General features: G+C 39.6%; 2 protein-coding genes across 4 annotated transcripts in view; both read left to right on the top strand.

Moving 5' to 3' along the window:
* The window catches only part of LOC308388908 (protein kinase C epsilon type-like), a 99,369-nt gene extending 82,272 nt beyond the window's left edge, over nt 1–17,097 (top strand). The window contains exons 12-15 of the mRNA XM_080869886.1: nt 9,573–9,711; nt 9,957–10,145; nt 11,927–12,073; nt 12,356–17,097. Coding sequence (XP_080726012.1) covers nt 9,573–9,711; nt 9,957–10,145; nt 11,927–12,073; nt 12,356–12,502 — 622 coding nt within the window. The 3' untranslated portion in view covers nt 12,503–17,097. The remainder of the gene's footprint in view (nt 1–9,572; nt 9,712–9,956; nt 10,146–11,926; nt 12,074–12,355) is intronic.
* A 2,296-nt stretch (nt 17,098–19,393) lies between these two features.
* The window catches only part of epas1b (endothelial PAS domain protein 1b), a 47,033-nt gene continuing 39,527 nt past the window's right edge, over nt 19,394–26,899 (top strand). The window contains exons 1-2 of one of the 3 annotated variants that reach the window (XM_080869175.1): nt 19,395–19,639; nt 19,754–19,823. In XM_080869175.1, coding sequence (XP_080725301.1) covers nt 19,798–19,823 — 26 coding nt within the window. In that variant the 5' untranslated portion in view covers nt 19,395–19,639; nt 19,754–19,797. Of the gene's footprint in view, nt 19,824–26,899 lie in introns of all 3 variants that reach the window. The other 2 variants (XM_080869176.1, XM_080869174.1) reach the window with 2 other exon arrangements.

Here is a 26,899-nt window from a genome sequence, read left to right as displayed (position 1 = left end):
TGCTGGTTGTGTGTATGTGCACGTTTACTGTTGTGACTTTTTATTGTCCATGTGTCTGCCCTTCAAAGCCATGAATACAAAGTGATGGGATGAAATCCTCATGCACAAACACACAAAAACACAGTGTGAGCAGAACACGGCTGGGAATTTGCTCGTTTGCCCAGAAATTAAAGGTCAGTTCACGCCAGAGATGATGGTAAACTCCATTTGCACAATGCACATTCTTCCTGCAATCACCCACCTAAAATTCTTGTTATCTGCCCTTTCAGTCTTTTGGTTTCATTTCCAGAAACCTACCAAGCATGTGTTTTTTGGGGAAGTTCTTCTTCAACACCCCTCTAAAAATTACTCAAAAAGTCATAACTATCAGATGAATATGTGCAGGATAATAATGGTTGCAGGAAACTGCTTTAAACATGCTTACTTTGTATGAATCCTGTTTTTTTGTTGCTCCAACAGCTCATTTCTGCCAGAGGGTTTAATAAAGTCTCATTTTGTTTTAGCTGATCACAATATTGCCAGGTATGTTTTCTTTGTTTTGCTCTTCAGACAGACAGGATGAAATATGACTGAGTCAAAGGAGCAATAGAACAGAAACCTTTTTTGTCACTTTTAGTGCATCTACTGAAATAAAACTTTTTTCCCTTGAAATCCTAACAAATCTTAGTGTCTGACGTGTTATTTAGTTTATATTTACAGTATTTTATGTGTCAGTAAAGCATTAATAAAACTAAATATAGAAGATTTTAGTTGAAAATGTAAAATCAGATGTGCTTTGAAGGAAAAATATTCATTTCAAATGAAAGAATAGGATAAAAAAGAACAAGAAATAAATCATTAGCCAATAAGCAATAAGCATACCACAAATAAGCATCTCTAAGACATGATATGAAGAAAACTTAAAAAAATTGATTGTAACCCAGTGACTGAGAACCTCAACTCACCAGGAAAGTGTGTGTTCGACTCAGGACTGAAAGTCTTTTTATAGCCATTAAAAAAAAAAAGCTAATGTAAGGCACTTGAACACTAACATCCCTTTTTAAAACCTGGAAGCTACATCCATCTCTTATGCAGTCTTTTTTTACATTGAAATACAACAAAAAATATAACAGTACCTGCTGGGTGCTAAAGATAAGCCAGTTACAGCTGTGTTTCCCAACCAGGGGTACACGGAGAATAATTGTGTATATTTGAACAAGTTTAACCAGTAATGGATTAAATGGATTATGTCACCTATTCACTGAAGCCTTTGACCTTTTGCTCTGTGTGCGTGCGTGCGTGCGTGCGTGCGCGCGCGCGCGCACGTGCTCGTGTGTGAAGCAACCTTAGGTTGCAAACATTGTAAAGAAAAAATGCTGACAATGGTTAAATAATTAAAGCACACAATAATGGTCTAAAAGTTTTTAAATGGTTACCAGTACTTCATGCTTTGGAAAGTTACATTGCTAGCTACATATAATAGATACAACAGTTGATATATGTTTTTCTCAGTAAGCTAAAATATTAAAATATCAATATTAATTAATATGAATGTTAATTAAAGTGTTTTGCCAAAACTATGCCAACGACTTGGTATTGTTAAAAAGATATCTAAGTTACAGTTTTTATTACTAACAGTATTAAAAATGTAAAGCTGACTATAATGGGTAAACAAACTAAACTAGTTACTTATGAAACATATAGCTGTTAAATTGAGTAGCAGCTACAGAGTGAATGCCTGAAATAGTACGTTATGGTTGGTTGAACATCAAATTCAGAATATGTAGAAATACCGTCAGAACAAGGGCAAAGAGCAGAACTGTTAAACATAGTGGAAAACTAAATATGAAGAAAGAGCAACAAGCTATTACATAAAAAAGAAGAAGGATAAAAAACTTTTATAAAAAACACTTGTGTAACATATTTACATAATTTACAAACAGAGGATGTCAAATACAGATCTACAGTTTTTCATAATTCTGTTTTGTTACGTGGTTGTTTTGGATACGTGATCTCAGACAAACAAATGTCCCGTCCTGTTGGTGCCTGCTCGAACAGGACTCATTGTTTCACACAGCTTGTGTTACAATGGTTTTATTAATGAAGGGGGAGGGTCTAATCATACAATTTCAACTGTGTGAACATGTCTGTGTTTCTTTTGGTTGGCACAATGGTATCCAAATCAGTCATCAAAGTCCTAACCAAGAGCTCTAAGCTTTATTGTCCCGCGTTTAGTTTTTGTTGCTTTTGGCCTCATAATCACGCATTAAAGTGAAACTCCACCCGAAGTCCACCTCATGAATGGGGTATAATCTTGTAAAAACAGAAATACTTCTAAAAGATGCACCTTTTTTTTTTCTAGTATACTAATCGCTGTAGAGCATCACTTGACAATAAGATTTATGTCCATGTTTGGACATTTTTAAGTAGGTTGTCAGAATAATACTTGCTTTAGTTAGCAGGATTGTTGCTCTGTATCTGAATTCTGCATTTTTGGGGAGAAAGGGCTTCCAAGGCTTTGTTGACTGCTCCAGCTCAGTTTCATGTATCATAGAAGGTAATTTTCCACTGAGTTTAGAGCATGAGCATATTGAAATGCACCATAATGGAGAAATTTTTTTTAAGTTCCTGGCTCACCTCCAGAAAGAATTCATTCCCATTCCCAGGTCAAACTGACTCCACTTGGCGTTCGCGAACATTGAGATTAATGGTTCAGTCTTTCAACAGTGTTTTCTCAGTCATGCTGTTTTGATAGTGAATATTACTCTGTCAGAGGTTGGCTAGGATGCGCACACATGCGTGTTAATTCATGATGGCTGAGTTGACTAAGCTACCACTGTGTCTTTCTCGCCACCTATTCCTCTCACTCTCTCTTGTCCCTGACCCACTTTATTGAACAGAGGAAGATGAACAACAAGTGTTTTGGGAACATTACGTCCCGGCTCTCTTCCTCTGCTCCCTCCCTCTCCTCACCATCTCGTCTTTTCTCCCATAAGCCTCTCATCTATGCTCCCATCACCACCACCACCACCCCGCACTCCTCGTAAAGAAATATTTTTAGACTGCAGCTCAAGCTCCCTTCTTTTCAACTTTGTTATGTGACCAAATGAAAGGTAATGTTTAGAGGTGATACTGTTGTCAGAGCAGGTTGAGACTGGTTTAAGAGTAGATATGTATCTGTGTAAAGTAAACCTATGAATATACACCGCAGTCTTTAGTAAAACACCATCACACGGCATCATACAATAGTGGGAACAAAGACCTAGATGTCGCACCTCACAGTCTTTTGAGTCACAGTCAGCATAATGTTATTAGGATTGAATGCCTGACCTAATGATAATAATAATAATAATGATAATAATGATAATAATAATAATAATGATAATAATGGATTGGATTTATATAGCGCTTTTCAAGGCACCCAAAGCGCTTTACAATACCACTATTCAATGAGATAGTCTGTCTTTCGAGTTCAGCCATTTTGTTCATTTTAACCTGTATTATAGTTGAATCAGTTCTGTGATTGTTGCTAGTTATATGGTTAGTAATATTAGTTATATCCTATTTTAGTATTGTACATTTTGTTAGAGACACCTCTTCAGCTGCTTGTTAATGCAGTTGAAGAGGTGTAGCCTTTTTTCCTGTCTCCTTCTAATCTCCCAACTAGTCATGGCAGATGCCTGCCCTCCCCGTGCCTGGTTCTTCTGGAGGTTTCTTCCTGTTAAAAGGGAGTTTTCCTTCCCGCTGTCGCCAAAGTGCTTGCTTATACGAGTCAGATGTAGTTGGGGTTCCTTTTTAATAGTTTAGGGTCTTTAACTTACAATATAAAGTAACTTTTGCACCATTTGCAAAAAATTAATTGAATTGAATTAATGCCAGTATCTGAGTGGACAATCACATGGCAGCAACTCAGTGCATTTAAGCATGTAGACATGATCACGATAAACTGCTGAAGTTTAAACCGAGCATCACAATGAGGAAGAAAGATGACTTAAGCGAACGTGCCGTAGTTTTGGTACCAGACGGGCTGTTCTGGCTATTTCAGAAACTGCTGATCTACTGGGATTTTCCCACGCAACCATCTCTGGAGTTTACAGAGAATGTTCCAAATAAGCGAAAATAGCGACAGTGAGCGGCACTTCTCTGGCAAAAATGTCTTGTTTATGCCAGAGGTCAGAGGAAAGAGGCCAGACTGTTTCAAGATGACAGGAAGGCAACAGTAGCTCAAATGAGTGTTAGTTACAACTAAGGTGTGCAGAAAAGCATTTCTGTAAGCACAACACATTGATTCTTGAAGCAGATGAGCTGCTGCAGCAGAAGACCACACCAGATGCCTCGCCTGTCATTTAATAACAGGAAGCTGAGGCTACAGTTCACGCCGAAATTGTAGAAAATAAAATTTTAGTCTGATGTGTCTCTTATGTTGTGTTGCCACATTGGGGCGGTGGGGTCAGAATTTGGTGTGAAGAACATGAAAGCGCGGATGAACTGTGCCTTGTGTAGTGTAATGGGGTGAGGGATATCTTCTTGGCCCTTTAGCACCAACTGAGCATACTTGAGTATTGTTGCGGACAGTTTCCATCCCTTCATGACCACAGTGTACCCATCTTCTTATGGTTGTTTCCAGTAGATCACATGTTTCAAAGCTCAATAATCTCACAAATCATTTCTTGAACATAACAATGAGTTCACTGTAGTCAAATGGCCTCCATAGTCACCAGATCTCCATCCAATAGCATGTTTGGAATGTGGTGGAATGAGAGATTCACATTGTGGATGTGCAGCCGACAAATCTGCAGCAACCTCTGTGTGATGCTATCATGCCAGTATGGACCAAAATTTCTCAGGAATGTATCCAACACTTGTTAAATCTGTCCTGTAGAATAGCAGATAGCTATTGCTATCTTCTATCTGGATAGCTTAAATCAGCGGTCTCGAACTCCAAACCTCAAGGGCCGGTGTCCTGCAGGTTTTAGATGTGTCCTTGATCCAACACAGCTGATTTAAATGGCTAAATTAGCTCCTCAACGTGTCTTGAAGTTTTCCAGAGGCCTGGTAACGAACTAATAATTTGATTCAGGTGTGTTGACCCAGGGTGAGATCTAAAATCTGCAGGACACTGGCCCTCGAGGCCTGGAGTTCTAGACCCCTTGCTTAAATGAAATTGACAAACAAATGTGCCTCTTTTGGACAGTATCACAGTAGGGAAGTTAGAGGAAATCTGGGAAACATTACATCCAAATAAAAGACAATGGGATAATAAATCTATTAATTATTAAATGCAATAAATGAAGTTTATTAAGTTAATTAATAATTAATATGCTATTAACTTAGGAACGTGAATATGAATACGTCAAAACAACTAATGCTACTCAGTCGTTTACAGTGTAGCATTTGATCGAAATTGCTTGCCCTGATGCTAAAAAGGAACACCATCCACAAGATGTAATAACATTGCTCTTTCTGGATCATCTTTTTCTATAGTTCTAGACTCTTTCCACACCACAGTCAAATTCCTACTCGGACCACTCATTCCACTTGTTCGGTGCACCCTCTTACATTTGCACATGCTCTCCTGCACATGTGCCTTTTTATCTGTGTCAAAACAGCTTGTCTTCAATTTGAGTGACGATTATATTGTTGTCTCCCAATTGATCACATTCCTGTCCTGATGCAACACTTGGTCATCACAAAATCTTGTTTTGAACTCTGCTGTTGGGTGTCTGGGTCAAACCTCAAGACCCAGATCTTTTACTAGTAGCGATTATTGCACATGCACAAAAACAAGTAGTAAAGATATGACAATCTGAGAGGAATCCAAAAAAATAAGCAGTAGTAGTAACTGAAATTAGGTAAGTTGTTTTCTTTTATAATAGGTAATTAGATAAGGGTTTTTTTTTCTTATGAAGAATTTGCAAGTTTTAAATTCTGCTTAAAAGTAATAAAACTCCATCCTTAATATCTAACTTAAGTATTTGAGTGCTACTCTGTCACATATGGCATGGTTGCTTATTTAAAGTATAGTTGCAAAACCTAATATTCACACTCACTGACATCAATATTATAGTTTTTCAAATTAATCCTCAAGTTTATGGACTTTAATATCCTCCCAGCCTGATGTGCCTCTCATGCAGTGATTCCACAAAGAGAAAATATACAGTGGCAACAGTCTGTGTGTGTTTGTATGTTTGACCAGATGTGTGTTTGGAACATATAGTCACACAGATGAGGAGATGGAGGGATGGAAGGATGGGGGTAAGAGAGTTGGGAGAGAAGGGTTAGCTGTCATAGAGCATAGGCCCTGCCGCTGGGGACGTAATGGAAAAATCACTCAAGATTACCATGAAACACAGGAAATGCTCTCAATTGGGCCTGATTGCCGTGTGTGTGTGTGTGTGTGTGTGTGTGTGTGTGTGTGTGTGTGTGTGTGTGTGTGTGTGTGTGTGTGTGTGTGTGTGTGTGTGTGTGTGTGTGTGTGTGTGTGTGTGTGTGAACTCCAAATAGAGCCCCTGACAGTGTGAGCAGAGCAGCTCCTGTTTATTGGCACAACTTTTTGAGCATTATTGCAGCTCCTCTAAAAGAAACTACAGCTGTGAATTCCCTGCAGAAAGAAAATGACTTGATACTGATTTGGATACAATAAGATACAATCTTCTACAAAATTCCATCCCAGGAGATTCTATGAAGTAAAATTTCAGTTTTTCGTAATGCTTTATTCATTAGAAATGAATAAATAAATAAATATAATAAATAATAGTTTGTATTTGAACATTTGAGTAAAAGCTCACCTGCTGCCTAAAGTAAGAATTTTGTTTATTGACCTCAGAGTTTGCAAAGGGATAATATCATAGATGTTGATTTTTGGATCCAGTGCACTGAATGCATATTATCAAACAGACGGAGGTACCTGAATACAAAAACGTTAATATTGAACCTTCATGTAGGTCCCTTTTTATCTTCCCTTTTTATTGAATCATCATTGGCGGCTTACATGTTGGTCCTGCTTTGTATTTCTGTCATTGGGCAGTGTGATATGGAGCAACCTTATTTCTAAAGATGTATACCTTTAAGTCGCAATGCAACTTAAATGTCTGCAAACACGTTTATATTTGCTTCAATACGGAGCTTTGGAGATTGGAGACATTAAACACAATCTCTGCGAGCTACCCTGAAGTGTCCGTTTGAGTAGCTGTAGTGTTTTGCACTTCTGTCTTGGCTTTATTCTTTTTTTTACTACCTTGCATGCACTGACCCCCTCCCCACCTTCCGCACCGTTTGATTCAATCGACTTTGAAGCTGCGAAACTCAAACAATTAGATTTGTATATCTCGTACACCCTGACCATCTACTGATGATACATTTTATCATTTGCTTTCATTGGACTTAATAAAAGACTGAAATACAAGCCATCGTACTTAAGCATTAACTGAATGTTAGACTCTGATACTGCAACTTTTGATCCTGAATCTTTATGACATAAGTTAATAATGCTTTATGGTTTTGATTATTGTGTTGTTTGAACACAACGAACATGTTTTTCAGACTTGATATTAAGGAGCACACTGTACGAATGAAACGAGCAAACCATAGCATTTATTAGTAAAGTAATAAAGACATGTTAATGTGAAATCTCTATTGAAAGTTGTTCCTGCAAATAAAAAACTAATACATTTATAGGCTGTACTGATCGTTAATCTTAATAAAGAAGTTGGTTCAAAGCCCAGAGACCTTTTTTATTTTTTCATTCCGATCCAGGCTGCCGTGCATCCATTGACTGTCATAACACCATAATCCTACCAATTATTAACAGAAAGACTTCATCACTTGTGATAATAGCAGTGAAGATTTGTGCAGAGAATCTAAGTTTGATGGTGAAAACGGATTCTTAATCTACAGTATATTAATTAAAGACATAACTATACTCACAAAGATTATATAAATTTTGTCTGTTTTCTGGTTTGCAACATAGATTATTAGCTCTTGTTTACACCCACTTCTGAGCCCACAAAGCATTTTCACATTAATAAATATCATTCCATTAGTGCTGCTGAACACCTGCAGCCACTTAATATTGAATTTCCTGCACCGAGGTGATGTGTAATACAAAGATTAACGTCAGCGTGCCTTTAAATTCAATCAAAAATGCATTAAATTCATATGTGATTTTTGTACCTTTCCACAGGCAGCGCAGAATTAATGTGCAGGGAGTCGCCTTGGGGTGAGATATGCAAACAGGCAGCCGGGGGGGTCGCAGTTGTAATTTTTCATCTGGGAAAGTACAGAACAAGTGCTGCTCTTTGCTGTGCCAGTGTGCCTTTTGGCAAGGCACAGCGTCCAGCTCTTCAGCGGGACAAAACCATGGTTGTTCTGGGCAGCTCAGCTCGGATTGATGAGAGTTTAGGGTTTCCAGTGGATTTCAGAGAAATGAAAGCAAACATTCATCAACAACAAAAAGCACAAAAAAATTGATTTCTTGGCAGGCGAAGCTGAATGTTCTTTAATCACCGAATGAATGTGAAAACAGCGCAACATTAAACATCATCTTCTCGTGCACTACATTCCCCTCCTCAATTGAAAATCACTCCAACTTGAAAAAAAGCACGAAAACGTTCAGTATTTTTTGTGACCTGAGCCTGACTCCAAGTGTAACTGTTATGCAAAAACGTGGTCAAACCCAGCTGTCAGGCTTTGCTGCATCTAACATGTCACGCTAGTTTTCCCATTAGCATAGCATTCGCGGCTTAACTTTGCACGAGATCCAGATGCATCTCCTAACTGCTCGGACCTGTTAGATGACTGCGAAATACATCACATGACAAAAAATTATATAAGTGTAGTTATGAAATATAATGGACAGGAACCAGATAGACATTTTTAGCATATCTGAATTTTTCGTAGGGTTTTTTTTTTTAACGCTCCGTCAGACAAAAACACGGTGGGACAGAAAAGAACAAACTTTTCAACAGCACGGGATTGTGCAACTCCCTTTTTTATTTTTGGAGCTTACAAAAACAGAACACTTGCATAAGCTCTCGACCTGAAGCACGCACGCTCCGTCTCCTTTTTGGCTTGTCAGGGCGACTGTATTTATGAAAACACCTCGGGCTGAATGGCTGCAGTGGCTGCATCGAGGACATGTTGACATTTTTGTAGCGATCAACCATCAAGCCCAGAGCGGCTGCATTCATGACCAACCTTGTCATCTTTCAACACTGCTGCTCTTATCTCTGTGACTCTCATTTTCTCTCTTTTGCCTTTACGTGCTTCTCCTGTTCAACCCTTAACTTTCTCTCTTTGCCCCCCGTCCTCCTGCCGTTCCCTGTATTATTTTTTCTTGTGACTATAAAACTGTGGCTATATCTTTGATTTCTCAAATATATACTCTTGTGTGAAATAAAGTGCATGATATAACTGTAGCTTTAACTAACATGTTTGCTTTCCGAGTCATTGCAAACAAATATTTTCTTCCCCTGTTCCTGAAAAGCTTTTACTATGCCTATATTTGACTCATCTTTCTGAATATGGAAACACGCTGTAGCTATACAACACAGATGTCTGTCATTATTTATCCGTACAACCTCTCCGCTCTGCAGAGACTTGAAGCTGGACAATATACTGTTGGATGCTGAGGGTCACTGTAAGCTGGCAGACTTTGGGATGTGCAAGGAAGGAATTCTCAATGGAGTCACCACCACCACCTTCTGTGGGACACCGGACTACATAGCACCTGAGGTAACCCCAGAAACACTCAAACAATGCATAAACAGAGCAACAGACATAACATCTTCTTAACACTTGAGTTTGTCACTTGAGTATTAAACACTAAGCTGTGATTAGACAGGTATTTTTATAACCAAGCACGCCATCCCTGACAGTTTATTAAGATAGACTAAATAGGGGGACCAATGCTCGTCTTCATAAACTGTATATAAAAGCAATTTGGGCTTGAGAGGAGTATTTCTGTTTTTTTTTTTTAGATCCTCCAGGAGCTGGATTATGGTCCTTCAGTGGACTGGTGGGCGCTAGGGGTGCTGATGTACGAGATGATGGCAGGACAGCCACCGTTTGAGGCCGATAACGAAGACGACCTGTTTGAGTCCATCCTCCACGATGACGTGCTCTATCCGGTCTGGCTCAGCAAGGAGGCCGTGTCCATTCTAAGAGCGGTCAGTTAGTTGTGGCACTGTGTTGTTTGCGCTGTTGTCGACATCCAGCAAATGAGTTATTTAAGTAGTTTCGTACAGATTAAATAGAAACAGTTCACCTACACCAAGGGTGTCCAACTCCAGGCTTCGAGAGTCGGTGTGCTGCAGGTTTTAGATGTGTCCTTGATCCAACACAGCTGATTTAAATGACTAAATTACCTCTTCAACATGTCTTGAAGTTCTCCAGAAGCCTGGTAATGAACTGATCATTTGATTCAGGTATGTTGACCCAGGGTGAGATCTAAAACCTGCAGGACACCGGCCCTCGAGGCCTGGAGTTGGACACTCCTGACTTACGCAGTCTGCTATGTGGATAATGCGGCGTCCAGACTTTGGGGATTATTCTGAAGATTCTGAACCAATTTTAGATTCCACAAAGACAGAAAGAAATGGTTTCCACATATCATGATAATTCCAGTGGTGACATTTTTGGATATTTAGTAAGAACACAAATTAACATAATCAAATCACCCTTTTTACTACCGTCTTCTGAGTCTTTCATGATTTTTCTTGTGTTTTTCCTTATGCTACATAAGATATATAATTAGATCTTGTGTATATCTTATATAATTCTTACTTTTTGTTTGTTTGTTTTAGCACTAAAACTTTCACTTTATAAAGGATTCAAGTAGAGTGTATCACAATTGTCCTCGTGTTTCCCTGCTTTTGTCTCTTTTTCACATGTGAGTGAGGATGCTGCTTTTTTCTCAGTGTCATTTGTTGATCCATGTTTCCTGTTCCTCCACTAAAGCAACATAAGATAATTCCCTCTCTATTACTTTTGTCTCTGTGTGTTACTGGTTGTGTGTGCAGCACCACTTGTCCATTTGTGTATTTGTTCATCCAGTTTTTCCATCACAAGCTTTGCGTTTACCTTGGCTGTGGGTACAGTTTGACTGCAAAGCCTTGTGGGAAAGTGTGTGTTTATGTTGGACAGTGTCTTGGACTCTGACCGGTCACTTGACCGGTGCTATGGGCTCTGATTGGACATGTCATCCAGCTGAAGGACTTCAAGTCACATGAACAGCTTGTGCGCTACTGCCCCACTAGTTTTTAATTAACATACATGCGAAATATCCTGAAGGCATTTTAATAAAAAGCAATGGCTCTTATGTATCGTTTATACGAATAAGCAACTAATAGTCCCAGAATTTCCCCTTTTCTGCTTGAAAATATGGTGATTCTTCACATGCTGTTTTAGAAACCTTTGGATCTGAACCCATCCTGAGCCCTTTTTTTGCCTTTATACGTAAAAGATTGCATTAGAAAAAGAGCAAACTGTAATGCCAAAAATTAATTTCAGGTAGGAACACAATATTAGAAGAAGATTATTTCCATCAGTGGTAATTTATATTTGGTAGTGTGTTCTGGGGAGCAGCAGCAAGACCCTGAAGAGTCAGAAAAAAATGAAAGATTTTTAATTTTACTTTCTGTTCTGAAACAAAACTTTGTCTTTTTTAGATGTTTGGTGTTTTTGGCCTTATTGTGCGAATCTTCCTCTGACTCAGTCTGAGATCTCTGAAAATGATACCTGTTAATTGCTTCTTACAAGACTAGAATCAGGAAATGAAATAGAAATGAATAGTGAAACAGACTTAAAACCCTGTCTTAGTTTTTTCTTTCCTTCACAAAGACATTCTTGTTCAGCAGTGAATCTCCCTCTTTAAATCATATCCTTTAAAATGTTCTCACTCTTTTTCTTTTCGTCTTTGTTTCTCCTCTTTCTCTCTGGCACTTGTCAGTTTATGACTAAGAGCCCTAACAAGCGTCTGGGCTGCGTGATGGCTCAGGGTCTGGAGGAGGCCATTAAACTCCACCCGTTCTTTAGAGAGATTGACTGGACGCTGCTGGAGCAGAGGAAGATCAGACCACCGTTCAAACCTCGCATCGTGAGTACACACACGCTAAGTAACTAAGCAACTGTGGGGGAAAGCATCTGTAGACTGTTTGCAGAGGATGATGCAAAAATGTGAAGATTATTACTATTCTGTTCAAAGGTAGAGAGAAGAAGTTAAAGTTAAGCCTTTGTTGCAAAAATGCAATTTCTTTGAATGACCAAACACTGATCTTACTTGTTGAAGACTGCTGACACTGCTGCACACCCAGTTACTTCATGTCCAAAGGCTAAATCCACCAAAAGAAGACCTTATCTCTTCTTCCTTTCCTTCCAGAAAACCAAAAGGGACGTCAATAACTTTGACCAGGACTTCACCCGTGAGGAACCCGTTCTGACGCCTGTTGAAGAGAGCATCATCAAGCAGATCAACCAAGACGAGTTCAAAGGATTCTCCTATTTTGGCGATGAGACCAAAGCCTAGACACGTACATGCCGATGTGTAACATTAACCACAAACACCACACCACACCTGAAAAACTTTCAAAGACACCGTATTTAAAGAAACACGGCCTCCTGAGCTGTTCCAGGTTCTGACCACTCCAGGAAATATACTAGACCATTTGTATTACTCATTATGGTTTCTGTGCTCTTGTCGTTTGTCCATTTGTGCATATCCCATGGACCTCAAGCAGCATGCAAGTTCAGGTCAGTTACTGTAAGAAATGACCCGATGCTCCTTCGGCTGGTTCGGATGTGTTGTAAAAGCAGGCAGCGCGGCAGACAAAACCAAACTGAAGTAGATACAAAGGCGATACATGTTCTCTGTGTGTGAGAGTGAGAGAGAAATAAGATCATGTGTGTACAAGTGTGCATGCATGTGTTGTTGCACACCTCTTCTAGAGAGAGAGTCGTTTCTTTACATGATGTGCTGCGTCCTGTGTCTCAGTGTTTAAACAGTGTTTTTCCTTCCTACGTGTATGTAAATGAAAAAAAAAAATCATTGAACCAATGATTGTATTTAAACAAGAAATATCTTGAAAACTGTTTTATTCGTTATGGAAAGAAGTGTGGAAAGGAGGTGTGAGAAATCAGAGATTTTTCTGACGTTAAAAGTTTAGTCTCAGTATTCGTCAGTGCGTCATTACCTTAAATAATAACTCGAGAAGAGGCATCACTGGAGTGACACTTTGGCATTTTAAATTTGAGTTTAGCATTATGTCAGTAGTTCTGCTGTGCTCCGTTACTAACTTTCTTTTAGCTTCTCAACATCGACATTCCAGTTCCTCGTTAAAAAATACAAACAAAAACAAATGGTACTACTGTAGCTTACTACTGGGAGTGTCCATTATGGGGATGAGGTTTGCTTACAGTGTTAACAAGCTGTTTTGCATATAACACGATACTTGACACGGAGACACTAGTCTAGTAAAGCCAAATAACAAGCTGGAACAAGCTGAATCGGAAACGTCCGAGGTGCCCTTTAAAAACACGATTCATTTTAGCTGAAGTGCTTGTTACTGACTCTCTCGATGCACCTTGTGGAGCGAAATCTTCCTGGGTCAGCTCCTTAAACACCTTTTTGACCAGTTTATCCTTGAAATGCCTTGTGTGCGCGCGTGTGTGTACAGTAACTGTGTTACCAGTGAATGTACTGGACCTACTGTCTCTAACATGACAAACCAAACCCCCGTGATTCCACAGGAAAGTCGAGGATCGTACACAGAGGAGAATGTGTTCAACTGAATGTATTTGCTCTGCAGTGTGTGTGTGTGTGTGTGTGTGTGTGTGTGTGTGTGTGTGTGTGTGTGTGTGTGTGTGTGTGTGTGTGTCTGTGTGTCTGTGTGTCTGTGTGTGTGTGTGTGTACATACGAGGAGAGCCCGTTTTCCCATCAAGTTGTACTTATTTTTTTTAATTTGATACATTTCTTTTGGTTTTTGTTGAGTAGTTTTTACTGGATTGTCTTGTTCTTTTTGTGTTTTTAGAAATCTTTAAATTTCATGTTGTAGATTTCAGTGAAACTCACGTGATCAGACCCTCCTCTTCCTCCCCTCTCTTGTACGGCCTAAACATGGAAGTAAAATAAGCTTCAAATAAGGAAGAAATTGGACCGATTTTGCTCCATGTTGCAGGTTGATACCTTTATAGGGAGCTGAAAAGAATCCAGAAATGTTAAAGAAAACTCCATGTGCAATACTCTGAAATAGGAGTTTTGGGGGGTTTTCTATCTTTTTTGCTCTTTTTTCTTCCGTTGTTCCTGCATTTGAAGAGAAGTACAGTAGGTTCAGCTCCCAGAGAGAAGTGACAAGTATTCACCACGTTCTCTCAGAAACCATCAAATAAGCATTTCAGCACCATTTCTCTCACATTCATATGTAATTGCCACACACTGATGAAAGATATTTGCCAAAAATTAATATTGTCAAGAGCAGCCAGCGCAGAAAGTAGCGTGCTATTATAAGAAAAACAATGGCTACACTTTAAAGTAGATTGAAGCTTTGAAATCTGCCTTCAGATCCTATAAAAAATAATCATTTATGTAAACATATCAATAAGTGCCCCTGAGGGCATATTTAACAGAAATTATGATGATAAGGGCACTAATAAACACAAACATGACCGTAAGTTTACTGGGAGCCTATTTAATAGACTAATACCTAAAGCGTATGTGCTCTTTAATTTCCTTGTACTTTTTCAGAAAGAACTGTGTAAATAATGGTCACAGTTCCCAAATAGCTAAACAGGAAGTAGTCTCTGTACCGCGATGGGCTCATGCACCACTAGTTGGAGCAAATCTAAACTCTCCTTGATGCTCAAACACAAGTGCACGTTTCATGTTGAGCTGCTATGTGAGTAAATGTGCAAACTTCAAATTCAATTTTAAGGAAATGTGCAACACTGGAGTGCTTGGAGGTCACAGGAGTTGGTATTCTTAACCTGTCCCATGCAGGTTGTGGACATCAACACCTTTCTTAACTCGTCATGGTGACCATTTAGTTTGGTCATTTGTAGTTTTAATTCTTACTTAGAATGATTCTTACAAAACAAATAAATGACAAAATTAATCGAACGGTGTGAGGGATGCTGGGCTGTTACCTTAAAGCCTGTCTGACAGGGGCAGCCTCCACCCATATGTGTGACACCCCATCACGAAGAGGCAACAACAGCTCCAGTAGGAGAGGACATAGACCAACACGGTAGCCACAAGGGAGACAACACCCCGGTTCTGTGCTGAGAAATCCTTGGTTATCTGGGGGCAGAAGCAGTTGCAGGTAATCTGTTAAAATATCTGGAACATGTTAGATCTTCTTGACAGATCATGGGGCACACAGCCTCAGAGCAGGAAGGTCCCAGGTTCAAATCCACCATCTGGCTATGGCTTTTCTGGGTGGAGTTTGCATGTTCTTCCTGCATCTGCATGGGTTCGCTCCAGGTACTTCTTCCAACCGTCCAAAGACATGCAGATAGTAGATGTTAGGTGAACTGGTGATTCTAAATTGGCCGTAGGTGTGGATGTCTACGTGTTAGCCCTGTCCAAAATGCCAATTTCATCCTATGGCAGCTGGGATAGGCTCCAGCTCGCCTTGACCCTGAATTGGATGGATGATGCTGGCCAAAGACTTTGATTTTGAATTAGACAAGGACAAAACTACTGCACTGGCACTGATGGGTTGCATTTAATTTACAACTCACAAAATAACAACTTAAAATCAATAACAGCTGATTATCATGTTTTTGTATTTGTTGAAACAAACAGAAAGAAAATGCAGTTACAATTAAAATCCGATTCATCTCCACGTTTTAGCTGCCTAACCTCAAGATATCACCCTGAAATTACAGGGATACACGATGAGTGTTTTTCAGACACGCCATTCTCAGATCTGAAGATTTTGAGTGCTGTGTGTAAAAAAGCATTATGATTGGAGCAAGACTGGTCCCGGTAATACACCAGAGCTGCTTGTGTCCACTGAGCACAATACTTCCACCAGACATGTAGCAGCACATTTCAGAAGTATCTCAGAAGCTACTTTTGGTCCCTTTAAGGTAGCACAGAGTAGAGGAAGAAGGCAGGGTGTCAGGGATGTTAACGGCATAGAATAAATGTTCAATTTCCAAAATGATTCCCCATCCATTCCCATAAAGCCTCTGCTTACGAAGTGCTCAAACATTTCAAGGGTGATACTGCATTTTTTGGACCGGTACCAGCGCCAGTCAGTTAAAGCTGAACAAACTGTGTGATGACAGCATTTATAAATGTCATCAAGCATCTTTTATGCTTTTTCTTTTTATTGTGTAAAAGAAAGAAATCTGACAACATACAGCTGTGATTGGCTAATATCAGCCAAAAGATGACAACATAAGACCGTTACTGCGAAACTGGTTTCAAATCGTGCTAAAACAGTTACATATGTGGTAATTTGTGGGAGTTGTGATCTAATTTTATTCACATGCAGATAACATTTAAATGAGCTTTCATTAAAGTCCAAGAATAGCACAACAAGCAGCACCGTTCATGTAGCAGTAAAACCCATGCTGTAGCAGCAGTTTAAAGAGCTGAAGATGCGTTACTGTAAATACAGCGGATCTATCGATTAACGTTGTCCAACTTTTCTTCTTCTCTCGTGTCTCCTGTTGCTTTAGTCTTTCATTTGAAAAAAAAAAAGTCAAACTATTTGTCCCACTACAACTAGAAAGGGATGCCTAGTCCTCCATGTTAAATGCCATTTCCAACAAAAACATCCTTCATGTAGGAAGCTCATCTTCACTCGTTGTCACATCAGCGATGGAGGCGGTTGGAGATAAATGTAAAACAAGGAGGCATGATGTTGATTTCAAACAGTGGATACAGTATTATGATGCATACAGTGTCAAACGTTCATCTTCCCGCAGAGTGTTACTGTATGTTTATGCGGTTTGTTCGCAGTCCCTGTATTTGTGAAGCTCTGTCTGTACATTTTGTTCATTGATGAATTATTTCCATGCCCTTCATGTGTGTTTATGTTGATTTTTTCTTTTCGCCCTTTTGCGCTACGTGCCAAATGTACTGTATTTTAAAAGGATGTGAAGGTGTATTTTAATTTTTTTGAAATGAATTAAATATCATGATGTCAAAGAGAGACGGCTGTTTGTTTGGTGTATCATTTCAGCTCCTATGATTTTTAATGCTCACTTTGCACTGATTTCAGATGTGTCAAAAAAAACAGATGAAAATGTTTTATAATTTGCTCCCCATATTACATCACAGTGAGCAAAAAGCAGAAGCTACTGTATGTGTATCTTTTCCATCTGAAATATTTGAGATGTTGACTCAGGAGGACAATGTTAAACACACAAAGCATGTGTTTCTGAACAATGCGGTGCAACCTGCTCTTAAAACGACAGCTCATCTTTGATGTTTCGCTGAGAATAGCAACAATAGCTGTGACGCAGGCTGTTTATTGCTGTCTACTTTGGTTTTTAGTTGTACACCTTACATATCATAATTAGAAAAAGTGAATATTTAAAGCCAGCTCTTGGTCTGTTCTGCAGGTGCTTACACATAAACACAAATTGATACAGTTGTGTTACATCTACACCTGACAACCTGCAGCATAGATAGAAATCTGTTTTCTAGTTCAGCGGACAATGCCAGTAAATGACTCCCAAACGGCAACCGCCAGAAAAGTGCAAATGGTGAACTTGTATGGACTTTAATGGTAAAAATTTTCATGATAAGAGATTCAATATAGAAAATCTAAGTTTTACGTAAAACCCAGAACAAGATTTCCATTTTAACTGAGGCTAAAAGCAGGGCAGCAGGCTGTTTTCATTATTCTATTAAAGAATGAGTGGAAGAAATGAGTTTGGATGAATATACTTTCCATGTTTTTGACATTTTTTGAACGTTCTGGAGCGTCGCCGATGGAAACACTGCTGTGAAGACTGACAGCAGATCAGTGATAAGAAAGGCAAAGAGAAGACGACACGCGAGGCTGCTTCTCGTGCACTGGCCTCGGGACCGACTCCTGTCCTACTTAATCCAACTTAAAACTCTAGTAAAAACATTTAGTACATTTTATACTTTTCAAGTTAACTAAGACCACAGGTCATTCAATGACGTTAGGCTGACGTTGCATGCCGCGGCATTTTAATCTGACGCAAGACACTGAAAATGTCAAGAATTCCATGGTTGGAAGTTGGAACCATGGAATGTGTATATATATATATGTGTGTGTGTGTGTGTGTGTGTGTGCGTGCGCACGCGCGCGCACGTGCTCGTGTGTGAAGCAACCTTAGGTTGCAAACATTGTAAAGAAAAAATGCTGACAATGGTTAAATAATTAAAGCACACAATAATGGTTGTGTAACAGGTTGTGTAACAGTACTTACAGTACTACAAACTACAACACTATAGATTTTGGTTGTATTGTGCAATGGTGACATTAGTGTGTTTCAAACAACAGATTGTAGATGTATCATAGTCATGACACACCTATGACATGCAGACTATGACCATGACATCACTCACTGGTTTTGAATTCCACATTTTAAAGTTTCAACAATAGCATTTTGAGTGTCGTCGTGTTTTTTGAGCGAGCGTGGAGACGGTGGAATAATCACCGCGGCCGTCGCCCTGATTCCAGTATCCAGATGCATCCAGTTGTTAAATAAAGAAAATCATCCCACTCTGTGGAGGCTTTTCACCACTAGAAAAGCAGAAATGGTCAAAAAAAATGAGTTACCTGACTCAAAATCTGAATTTACTGACCAAGGGTCTCAAAATGTCAATTCACTTTCAAGTAAGACATAATTTTACTGAACTTGGAGGTTGAGCGTTACCTGATTAGGATTTCCTAAGTTTAATACATGAACTATAAATGATGGGCAAACTCTGGCAAACTTAAGACTGTTTTTTAAACTTCTTAGTCTAAGTTGACACAGCATTTCCTCCAGTAAAAGTTTAGTTTCTCCTAGAAAGGTCGCACGAGTAGTTAAACTGTGCCTTTAAAGGAGCAGAACTAGGATACACTGTTAAAGAGTTAAAACTCACTTTTGAGACAATCTGATCCTGTGTGTTTATGGCATAAAGATAAATTCTCAGAACAGTCGTAATCATGGTTTCATGTAAAGCTTCATAAGCTTACATTAAAGTGAGAGGTGACTACATTATACTTCTAGTCTGGTTACTGTAGGCTAGTTTTTAGGCCAAAAAGCGACTTTATCTACAGATTGTCCGCACTGGAGCTTTATAACGTCCTCACCTGTAGGAACAAGATCAACCTGCACAAAACAGGTAAGGAGCTCAGCGGCCACAGTGGGAGGGGCGGGGCTGAATAAAGGGGCGGGGTGGTCTCCCGGTGGCATTTCCAGCCAATCAGCTGTTCGGGACTGAGCTTCAGCTGAGCCTCAGGTCAGAGGCAGAGCAGCTCTGGGAGTTTGCATATCAGCAAGCGAAGAAAAGTTTTGACAAGCGGACCTGCGGGCGGCTTCTGTCAGCAGCAGCAGCTCAGCGTTCAGCCTGTGTGGAGTCTTTTCTCAGCGGGTGAGAGGTTGTACAATCCTCGGCAGTGTTCTGAGACTGTACGGCCCCAATCCCCCAGCTCAATCACCGCCAGCCTGGACTAACTGAACGCTTCACAGGTTTAATGACTTCATCTGTCAGCGGGCTCCTTGTGACCTGCGCACTTCGGTCTTAAACCTGCTTTTTCTCGTCTCCCTATTTTTTTTTAATATAATTTTGTTTTAACTCTAAAGTTGGACTTTACTCAAGACTGTCGTGGAAACAGCATTGCGAAAATATGACAGCCGAAAAGGAGAAAAAGAGGTAAGAGATACTGGATTCACTCCTCTCCTTCAGCCTCTCTGCGGTTTTAATTGCCTTCCGCTTGGATGTGACTTTATTAATTCGCGGATTTAATAACAGAGGCTGTTTATTTAGTGCAGAAATTGCCTGACAGTTGGCTGCTGTGGCACAGAGAGGGACCTGTTGCTGCAGTGCTGCATGTGACTTGGCCTAGCTTTGCGCTCTCTGCTTGTTTGGAAGGCAGCGACAGGCGGTGGTTTCACACAGCTTTAATCTTAGCATTGCATTAATTCTGATGCACCGGGGCTGGAAGGCAAGTGGCCGGTTTAGCCTGTAACTGAACCGAGCGTTTGTTTTGGAAATGAGCTGATTTGGCTTTCACTGCGAGAAGCCGCAGTCACATTGAATTGTGCATATTTTAAAACCCCGAATGAACTTTAAAGGACTTTAAAATACTTTCTAAATATATTCAAATTTGAAATTTAATACAATTTCTGATCTGCTTCTCGCTCATTCTAAGGTTAAACCCCACTACTGACTAATTTCCACATTAAGTGGTCCTGTAAACAAACCATTAACTTTTAAAAAAGGATGTGTGTAAATACCTCTATGCACAACACTTGTAATCTTTTTAAATGGAAGTTATGAAGTTTCATATGAAGAAAATTTTTCTTGCATAATTAAACCCACATAAAACACTTTGATCCTGCACACAGGATGCAGAGCAGACACAGAGAAGGCTCAACTTGCATGCGAAGTAGCAGCTTACTATAGAAAGGTGCATGTCATTATGAATGTATAAATATTAACAAGATCTACATGGACTTTTGAACAAGTGGTAACAAGAAGAAGAAAAAAAGACACCACACTTTTTTTTCTTTTTTTCTTTTTTTTAAGTAAGGCAGCACTTTCTGGAGAGAATCCAAGCTCTTAACCTTTAACCTCCTTTTAACAGAAGCTGGGCATCAGTAAAGGATAATCAGTCATTACAGCAGATATCAGACTGCCTGATCAGGAAAGTTCTAGACCTGCAGATATATTGCAGTACCTTGCTCTTGCTCTAACCACCTGATGTTTAGCCAAAATCTCAAAAACTGATATTTGGCGGCATGACTGGCAGCATTCATAGAGCTGTGACATCTTTTTTTTTTCTTAACTTAGTCATATCACACAGCATGATAATCTTGTCCTGTAACTAGTCAAACAGGAGATAATTGTGCATGTTTTATCTAGGTCAGTGTATCCCAGCATTGATCTGACCAGTGAAGTTGTTTATAATTTGGCTCTAATTATGTATTGTAATATTTCAGGTTTCTTCAGTTTCCCTGGCTTTATTCCCTTTTTTCTGGTTGTTAATTGTTCATCAGTAGCCATGAAGCCTCAGGCTTAGTAATAATGCTTTACTCGTCTCAGCCTGTCTTGGTTTGTGTGGTCACAACAGGCCAGTTAGCTTTAACATCTTACCTGTGGGAAATTCTAAATTAGGTTTCCTGGTTGATTCCTGGTGAGAGCGTGAAACGATGCTCAACTTAATATTTAATTAAGAGATTCCCAGAGATTTTCTGCAAATTAATCTTTCACACTACCTGGAGAAGAAAACTGATTTCAACCAGTGCAGCTGTTTTCGCTTGACACCTGCTTGTATGTCCTGTGCACCTCGGACTCTTTTCTCTGACTCTTGTCTGTCAGATCAAGCGTAAAGGTGAACAAAGCAGGGGACTAAGGCAGGATAACTGTGCCAGGGGTGAAAACATTCAGAGAAAGAGGGAGAAAATGACTTGGGGAGATGGAAAGTGAGATGAGTATAGGGCATTTCCTCTGACTGGTCAACGCCTCTGTGCTCCCACTGAAGACCTATCGGCCATTTTAGGGAAAAGGATCTCTGCAAGTGTGTCTCTGTCAGGCTGCACATGAAAAGCGTGTGTGTGTAAGTGTGTGAGAGTTCACTGGTGTTTGTCCTCTCGCTGGTGTGCTCTGTGTGTGTTTGTCTTTGTGTCACACAGTAGTATGTTGTCACTGCTGCTGCCTGGAAGTCATAATTGGTTTGGTAAGTTTTGATTCATGACAGCTGCCAGTGTTTATTTGAGATCCGGTGTCTCTCACTGGTTTTATTAATAATAATCATGTGGATGTGATGAACTGACTTCTTGTCCGGCAGGTACATATTTTCTGTATCCTGATACACAAAAAGATTTCAGAAGATTTTCATCACAGAGTCACTGATTTTTCTTTATATGTTGGTGTGCGTGTATATTTTAAAGCTACAGCTGGAACGTATTTGATTGTTTTTTTTTTTGCTTATTGTTTTGTAAAAGCCCAACATGTTCATGGAAGAAGGAAAAATGAACTGTCAGATATCTGCAAATGGAGAAAATAATAAGTGTTTTTTAATAACTGATTAATCATTTATGTTTCTGCAGTTGGAACTTTAAAGGCAAATATTCAAAAATTTGATGGGTTGGGACTTCATCAGTAACTGAAAGTTAAAAAAGAAAATGCACAAATCAACAAACAGACTTGATGAGGGGGAAAAGTAGTGATTTCACACTGTAGTTGAACCCTCTTGTCTCCTCCATGTACTATCTTGGATCTTTTGGATCAAGCTTCCACCTTATGCGGGCTTTGCCTTTTTTTTTTTTTTTTTTTTGCTTGGAAGATGTTTTGTCAGAGAGAAAATGCATTCCCCCTTGAAGCAAAACTGAGAATGCAGTAAAGCAAAATTGGAGGAAACTGGGTACTTTTTAGGTTTTTCTACATTGCCATTACGAGTTTCGGCAAGTTAAAGCAGTCGCACAAGTTCTTAGAAAAACAGAAGAAACGTAATCAGATAAATCGGTTAATAAGAAAAAAAAAAAAAAAGTTCAAACTAAAGGCACAAATAAATTCAGGATAGCCTCTCAGGAGTACCTTTTCACAAGAGCCCGAAAAGAGGAGCCCGAAAATGTTACAAGAGCCTTGAACTGGGTGAAAAACATCTGATAAAGTCTGTGTGCGTAAGGCCAGCTTTGTGTCTTGTCATCCACTGAGTCAACGCTGATTTGAACTGTCACTGCAATCTTTTCTGAGTCTTGATGATATTAGTTGCTGGTAGAGTTACCACACCTTTCTGATTTGGAGCAAAGAAACACTTCCTGAGTTTGTATAAGCAGCCAGCAGTGCTCCCAAAACCCCAAAATGTCCTCCAGGCAAGCTGAAATTCCCAAAATAACAATGACTGCAAGGGTGTCGGCCGTACATCAGTGGGAAAGTAAAGCTCTCTCTTATTTTTGAATTGCATCTCATATTTTGTGTTATCAATAATATAAACATAATTTTCTTGCGACAATAATTTGGATTTTGTTACTTGTTGAGTTGCGATGATGATTATTACAACGCTGTAAGTCCAAGTCACCTGATCTGTTATATTCTTATGTCTGCGCCACGTTCACATCGTGAACTTTTTCTGTTATGTTAGTGTGACTACTATAATCGGCAATAAGTTCAAAATGTTCTCCATCATTTAAGCCAAAAAAATCTTCACTGTATTGCTTTGTAGCTTTCTTTTATTCATTTCTTAGACCCGAGTGTTTACATTGCTCAACTGGATTCACAAGTAATGTTACATTACTAGTATTTTTCTTGTTATGTATAACAGTGGTTGACATAGTGTACACTTGTATGTTTACTTTGGTTTGTAACAACTTCAGAAAGCCGTTACCACAACCTGACTCCGTAACACACCAGCAGTGTTTGTCACGCTACTGAATACATTGAATAGCTTCTTTTCTCCTTTTTTTTTTTTTTTTTTTTTTTTTTTTACATGTTGGTCTACTGATACCAGAAATAAGTTGTGGGCTTGTGAGGAACTCCTCTCGCTTCTTTCAGCATGTGATCCCATTGGAAACAATGCTCAAAGGTCAGAGTCCAGGGCAGCTGCCAGGCAGATATACATTACATGACTGCTGAGAGATTGAGCCATTCGGGTGTATTTTCTGTCTCTTTGGAGGACATTTTACCGTTATCATAGTTGTTGGGGGTGTAGCTGTATATTCTAGCAATAACAAAATGGGCCAATTTAAATTGTGGATGTTAAAAAAATATATTAAGAACCTTATCATAGCAGTTTCTAGGTATAAAACTTTTGCATTTATTGAGGAGATGATTTGGTTTTAATTCTAGGAGGAAAAACAACTAGTAGCCATGTGCATGTTAAGTCATCTTAACAAGAACCACATTTTATGGTGTCTTTGAGGTGTTTATATGACAGCTGTGGGGTTCTTTTTCTTCTAATCTCCACACCAAAACATAGCTGAATGAATTTAAGACCTTTAATGACTTTGAGTTTAGTTTCTCTTAATGACTGTTTTATAGGAGATGGTACATACTAAGCTGTCTGTCTGTAACCTTTCACTCACTCCAAAGACTCAACGGGAAAATGTCTGAAAAGTTTTTCTTTTTGAGGGAATATATGCTGAGCTAGAATCACTTTATTTTATGGACCGCATGTAGCCCAGTTTAAACCTCAGACCAGTTGAACTGTAATAACTTAAAAAGAAATGCCTCCAAATTTTCCCTTTGTTTGTTTTAAGAGGTACATATGGAAAACATTGACATTTAATGAACCATCCATTTATAAAATATATGGGCCGGCTCAAATGACTTTGTAAAAACAAGTGTCATTTAAACAACTTATCGTAAATCAAAGAAGCAGATCGTCACAGCGGCCACAGGTCGTGTTTGTTTTTTCCTGTCAGGAGGCTGAAAAACTTCTGGTTTGGACGAAATTAACAAGCAACAGTTTTATGATTTGCTCCAAGTATAACCTGCAACTTGATTATTAGAGTAATATATAATGAAAAGTGTAAAATGCAGTTTTGATGCAGTGGGCTGGACTCACCTTTTGGTGATCTGACATCAGGCAGTGTTAATGCTTGCTGAATAATTCTGGCAGCTTGTTTGAGCTGTCAGTGCTGCAGTGCTTTTAAGCTAGAACTGCTCACTTTCATCATATTGGTCATGTTGAACCTTATCCTGAGTGGTGTTGGTGCTGTGGAGCGAGTAGTTTAAAAGCCTGATTTGTGGTTTTAATGATCTCCTAAACACACCAGTTTGGCAACATATTCTTGCTGTTGTTACATCTTTGTGTCCTGCTTTCTTATGCTCATCCACGGGAAGGAGAGGGGAGGGTGAGGGAGGTGAGCAAGTTGCCAAAGATAAGACAGAGAGCACACAAAAGGGAGGACAGAAATAATCAAGAATAATCAAGTGGATGCAAAGGTGATTATAGATGAGCGTAAATCAATGAGGTATTTAAAGACCAATGAGTAAAGTGCAGAAGGAGCAGCTGTGGCGTTGCGTCAGATTACAGAAGCCCGTCAACTCAGTGCCTCCCATCCTCGCAGTGCTCCACAGTGGGCCGAGGGCTTGGTTGGCACAGAGCCTTCGTGCCTCTTTTGTGTGCTAACCTCGGGCAAACCCGGCCTCCCGACCCAAACATCACGCCACTTACAGAAGGCGTGCAACCTGCCCGCTGCAAGACAGAGGAGTGAAAGGAAAGACGGAGAGGGTGAAGCCCAAATGCTTAAAATTGGAGCTTGTTTGTTGTATTCAGAGATGGGAAGTGATTAAGTACATTAACTCAAGTAGAGTGCTTTAGTGAGGTTTGAAACTCTAAATCCTCAGTTCTTTAAAATAATTCATATTGGGAACAATATGTCTAAAATCTATCTTCCTTACTGCCCAGTCTAAAGAAGGAAAGCTTTACCTTTCCTTTTTTTTGGTTCTTTTTAAGTTGTGTTGGGATTTCCCAAAACGGTTTTCCCGGAGTGTGACAAAGCTGGAAACGTGACCTTAAATAATACTACCGGTAATGTTACACTTTTGGTTTGATGACTTACAAGAAGCGCCTCTTAACAACTCGCAATGATTCCCAGACCTCGACTGAACTTTGTCTTCAATATCAAGTATGGGCAGAATTTATTGCTTCCCTTAAGAAGGGGGTGGAGGGGAGGGGGGTGCTACAGTATGAGCTGCTCGCTGGCTCTGCCATTGTGAGTTATTTTCAGTTAGAATCTCAATAAACAAACAAAAGCTTGGTACCAGCAGCAACATTAGAAGACACTTCAGTCTGTTTGTCAGTTTTTGAGTCTCTGTGGTTAGGAATGTGTCCATTTATTTTGAGAGTCCACTGTTTGTGTTTGTCAAGCTCTTATTCAGTGTTTTACTCTGGGTAAACAATTTGAGAGGAAGATGAGGACCGAAACAATAGAGGCCAAACAAAAAGAGAAACTAAAGCGAGGTAGAGCGAGTGAAAGATTGAGTGGGGAGAGAGAGAGGCTTGGGGTTATTAAGTAGCAAAGTGATACAAACACAGCTACGCTACATTTGCCAGCTGTGTGACTCGTGTGGTTTACCGTGAGTGATTCTTTCTGGGTGAACGGTTTTAAGCGAGCCCGCTGCTTCTCCTGCTGCTGCTTACGGACAGCGGTGGACTTGAAGCTTTAGAAGCATGTGTGGATTCAGAAAGAGGCGGCTGGCCAACAGCTATTTAACACATCAGCGCTGAGAGCACTTACAGAGCAGGAAGGACAGAATTTACAAGTTAATAAAAGTGCATGTCAGTGATTGTTACTTTCCAGCAACAGGTGTGGATTTATTTCATTTTTTCTATACAGTGCTGTGAATTGAGTGGGAATGCCTGTGAACAGAGTGCTTGTTTTACTTTGTTGCTTTTTACTGAACATGATCTTATTGACACAAGCTGTTTTTACACATGAGCCATGGAAAATGCTGGGAGAATCAGTTCTGAATTATCTGAAGGTTTCTCTTTCTCACATGTATCACGCCGCAGGGGATTGTTTGTGTCAGACGTGTTCTCACTACTGGAAGCGCGCTGGTTTGGTTTAGCAGAGGGAGCTGCCTGAGTAAAGGAGGACAATGATGAGCACTCACCTGCTGTGAATTCACTGGACAGCTTTAAAAAAAAAAAAAACGGTGTTGTTCCCTTGTTGGAACAATCAGCATGACACAGCCTTGGTAAAAGGGAACTGGCTGTTTTTTATTTATTTTTTAAATGATTAAAAATGAGTTTCTTTTCTTTATAAGTACTCAGACTGTTG

This window comes from Rhamphochromis sp. 'chilingali' (genome assembly GCF_963969265.1).
Source record: "Rhamphochromis sp. 'chilingali' genome assembly, chromosome: 20".
Lineage (NCBI taxonomy): Eukaryota > Metazoa > Chordata > Actinopteri > Cichliformes > Cichlidae > Rhamphochromis > Rhamphochromis sp. 'chilingali'.
Note: the sequence above shows the minus strand (reverse complement) of the source record. Positions and strands in the feature narration are given on the sequence as shown.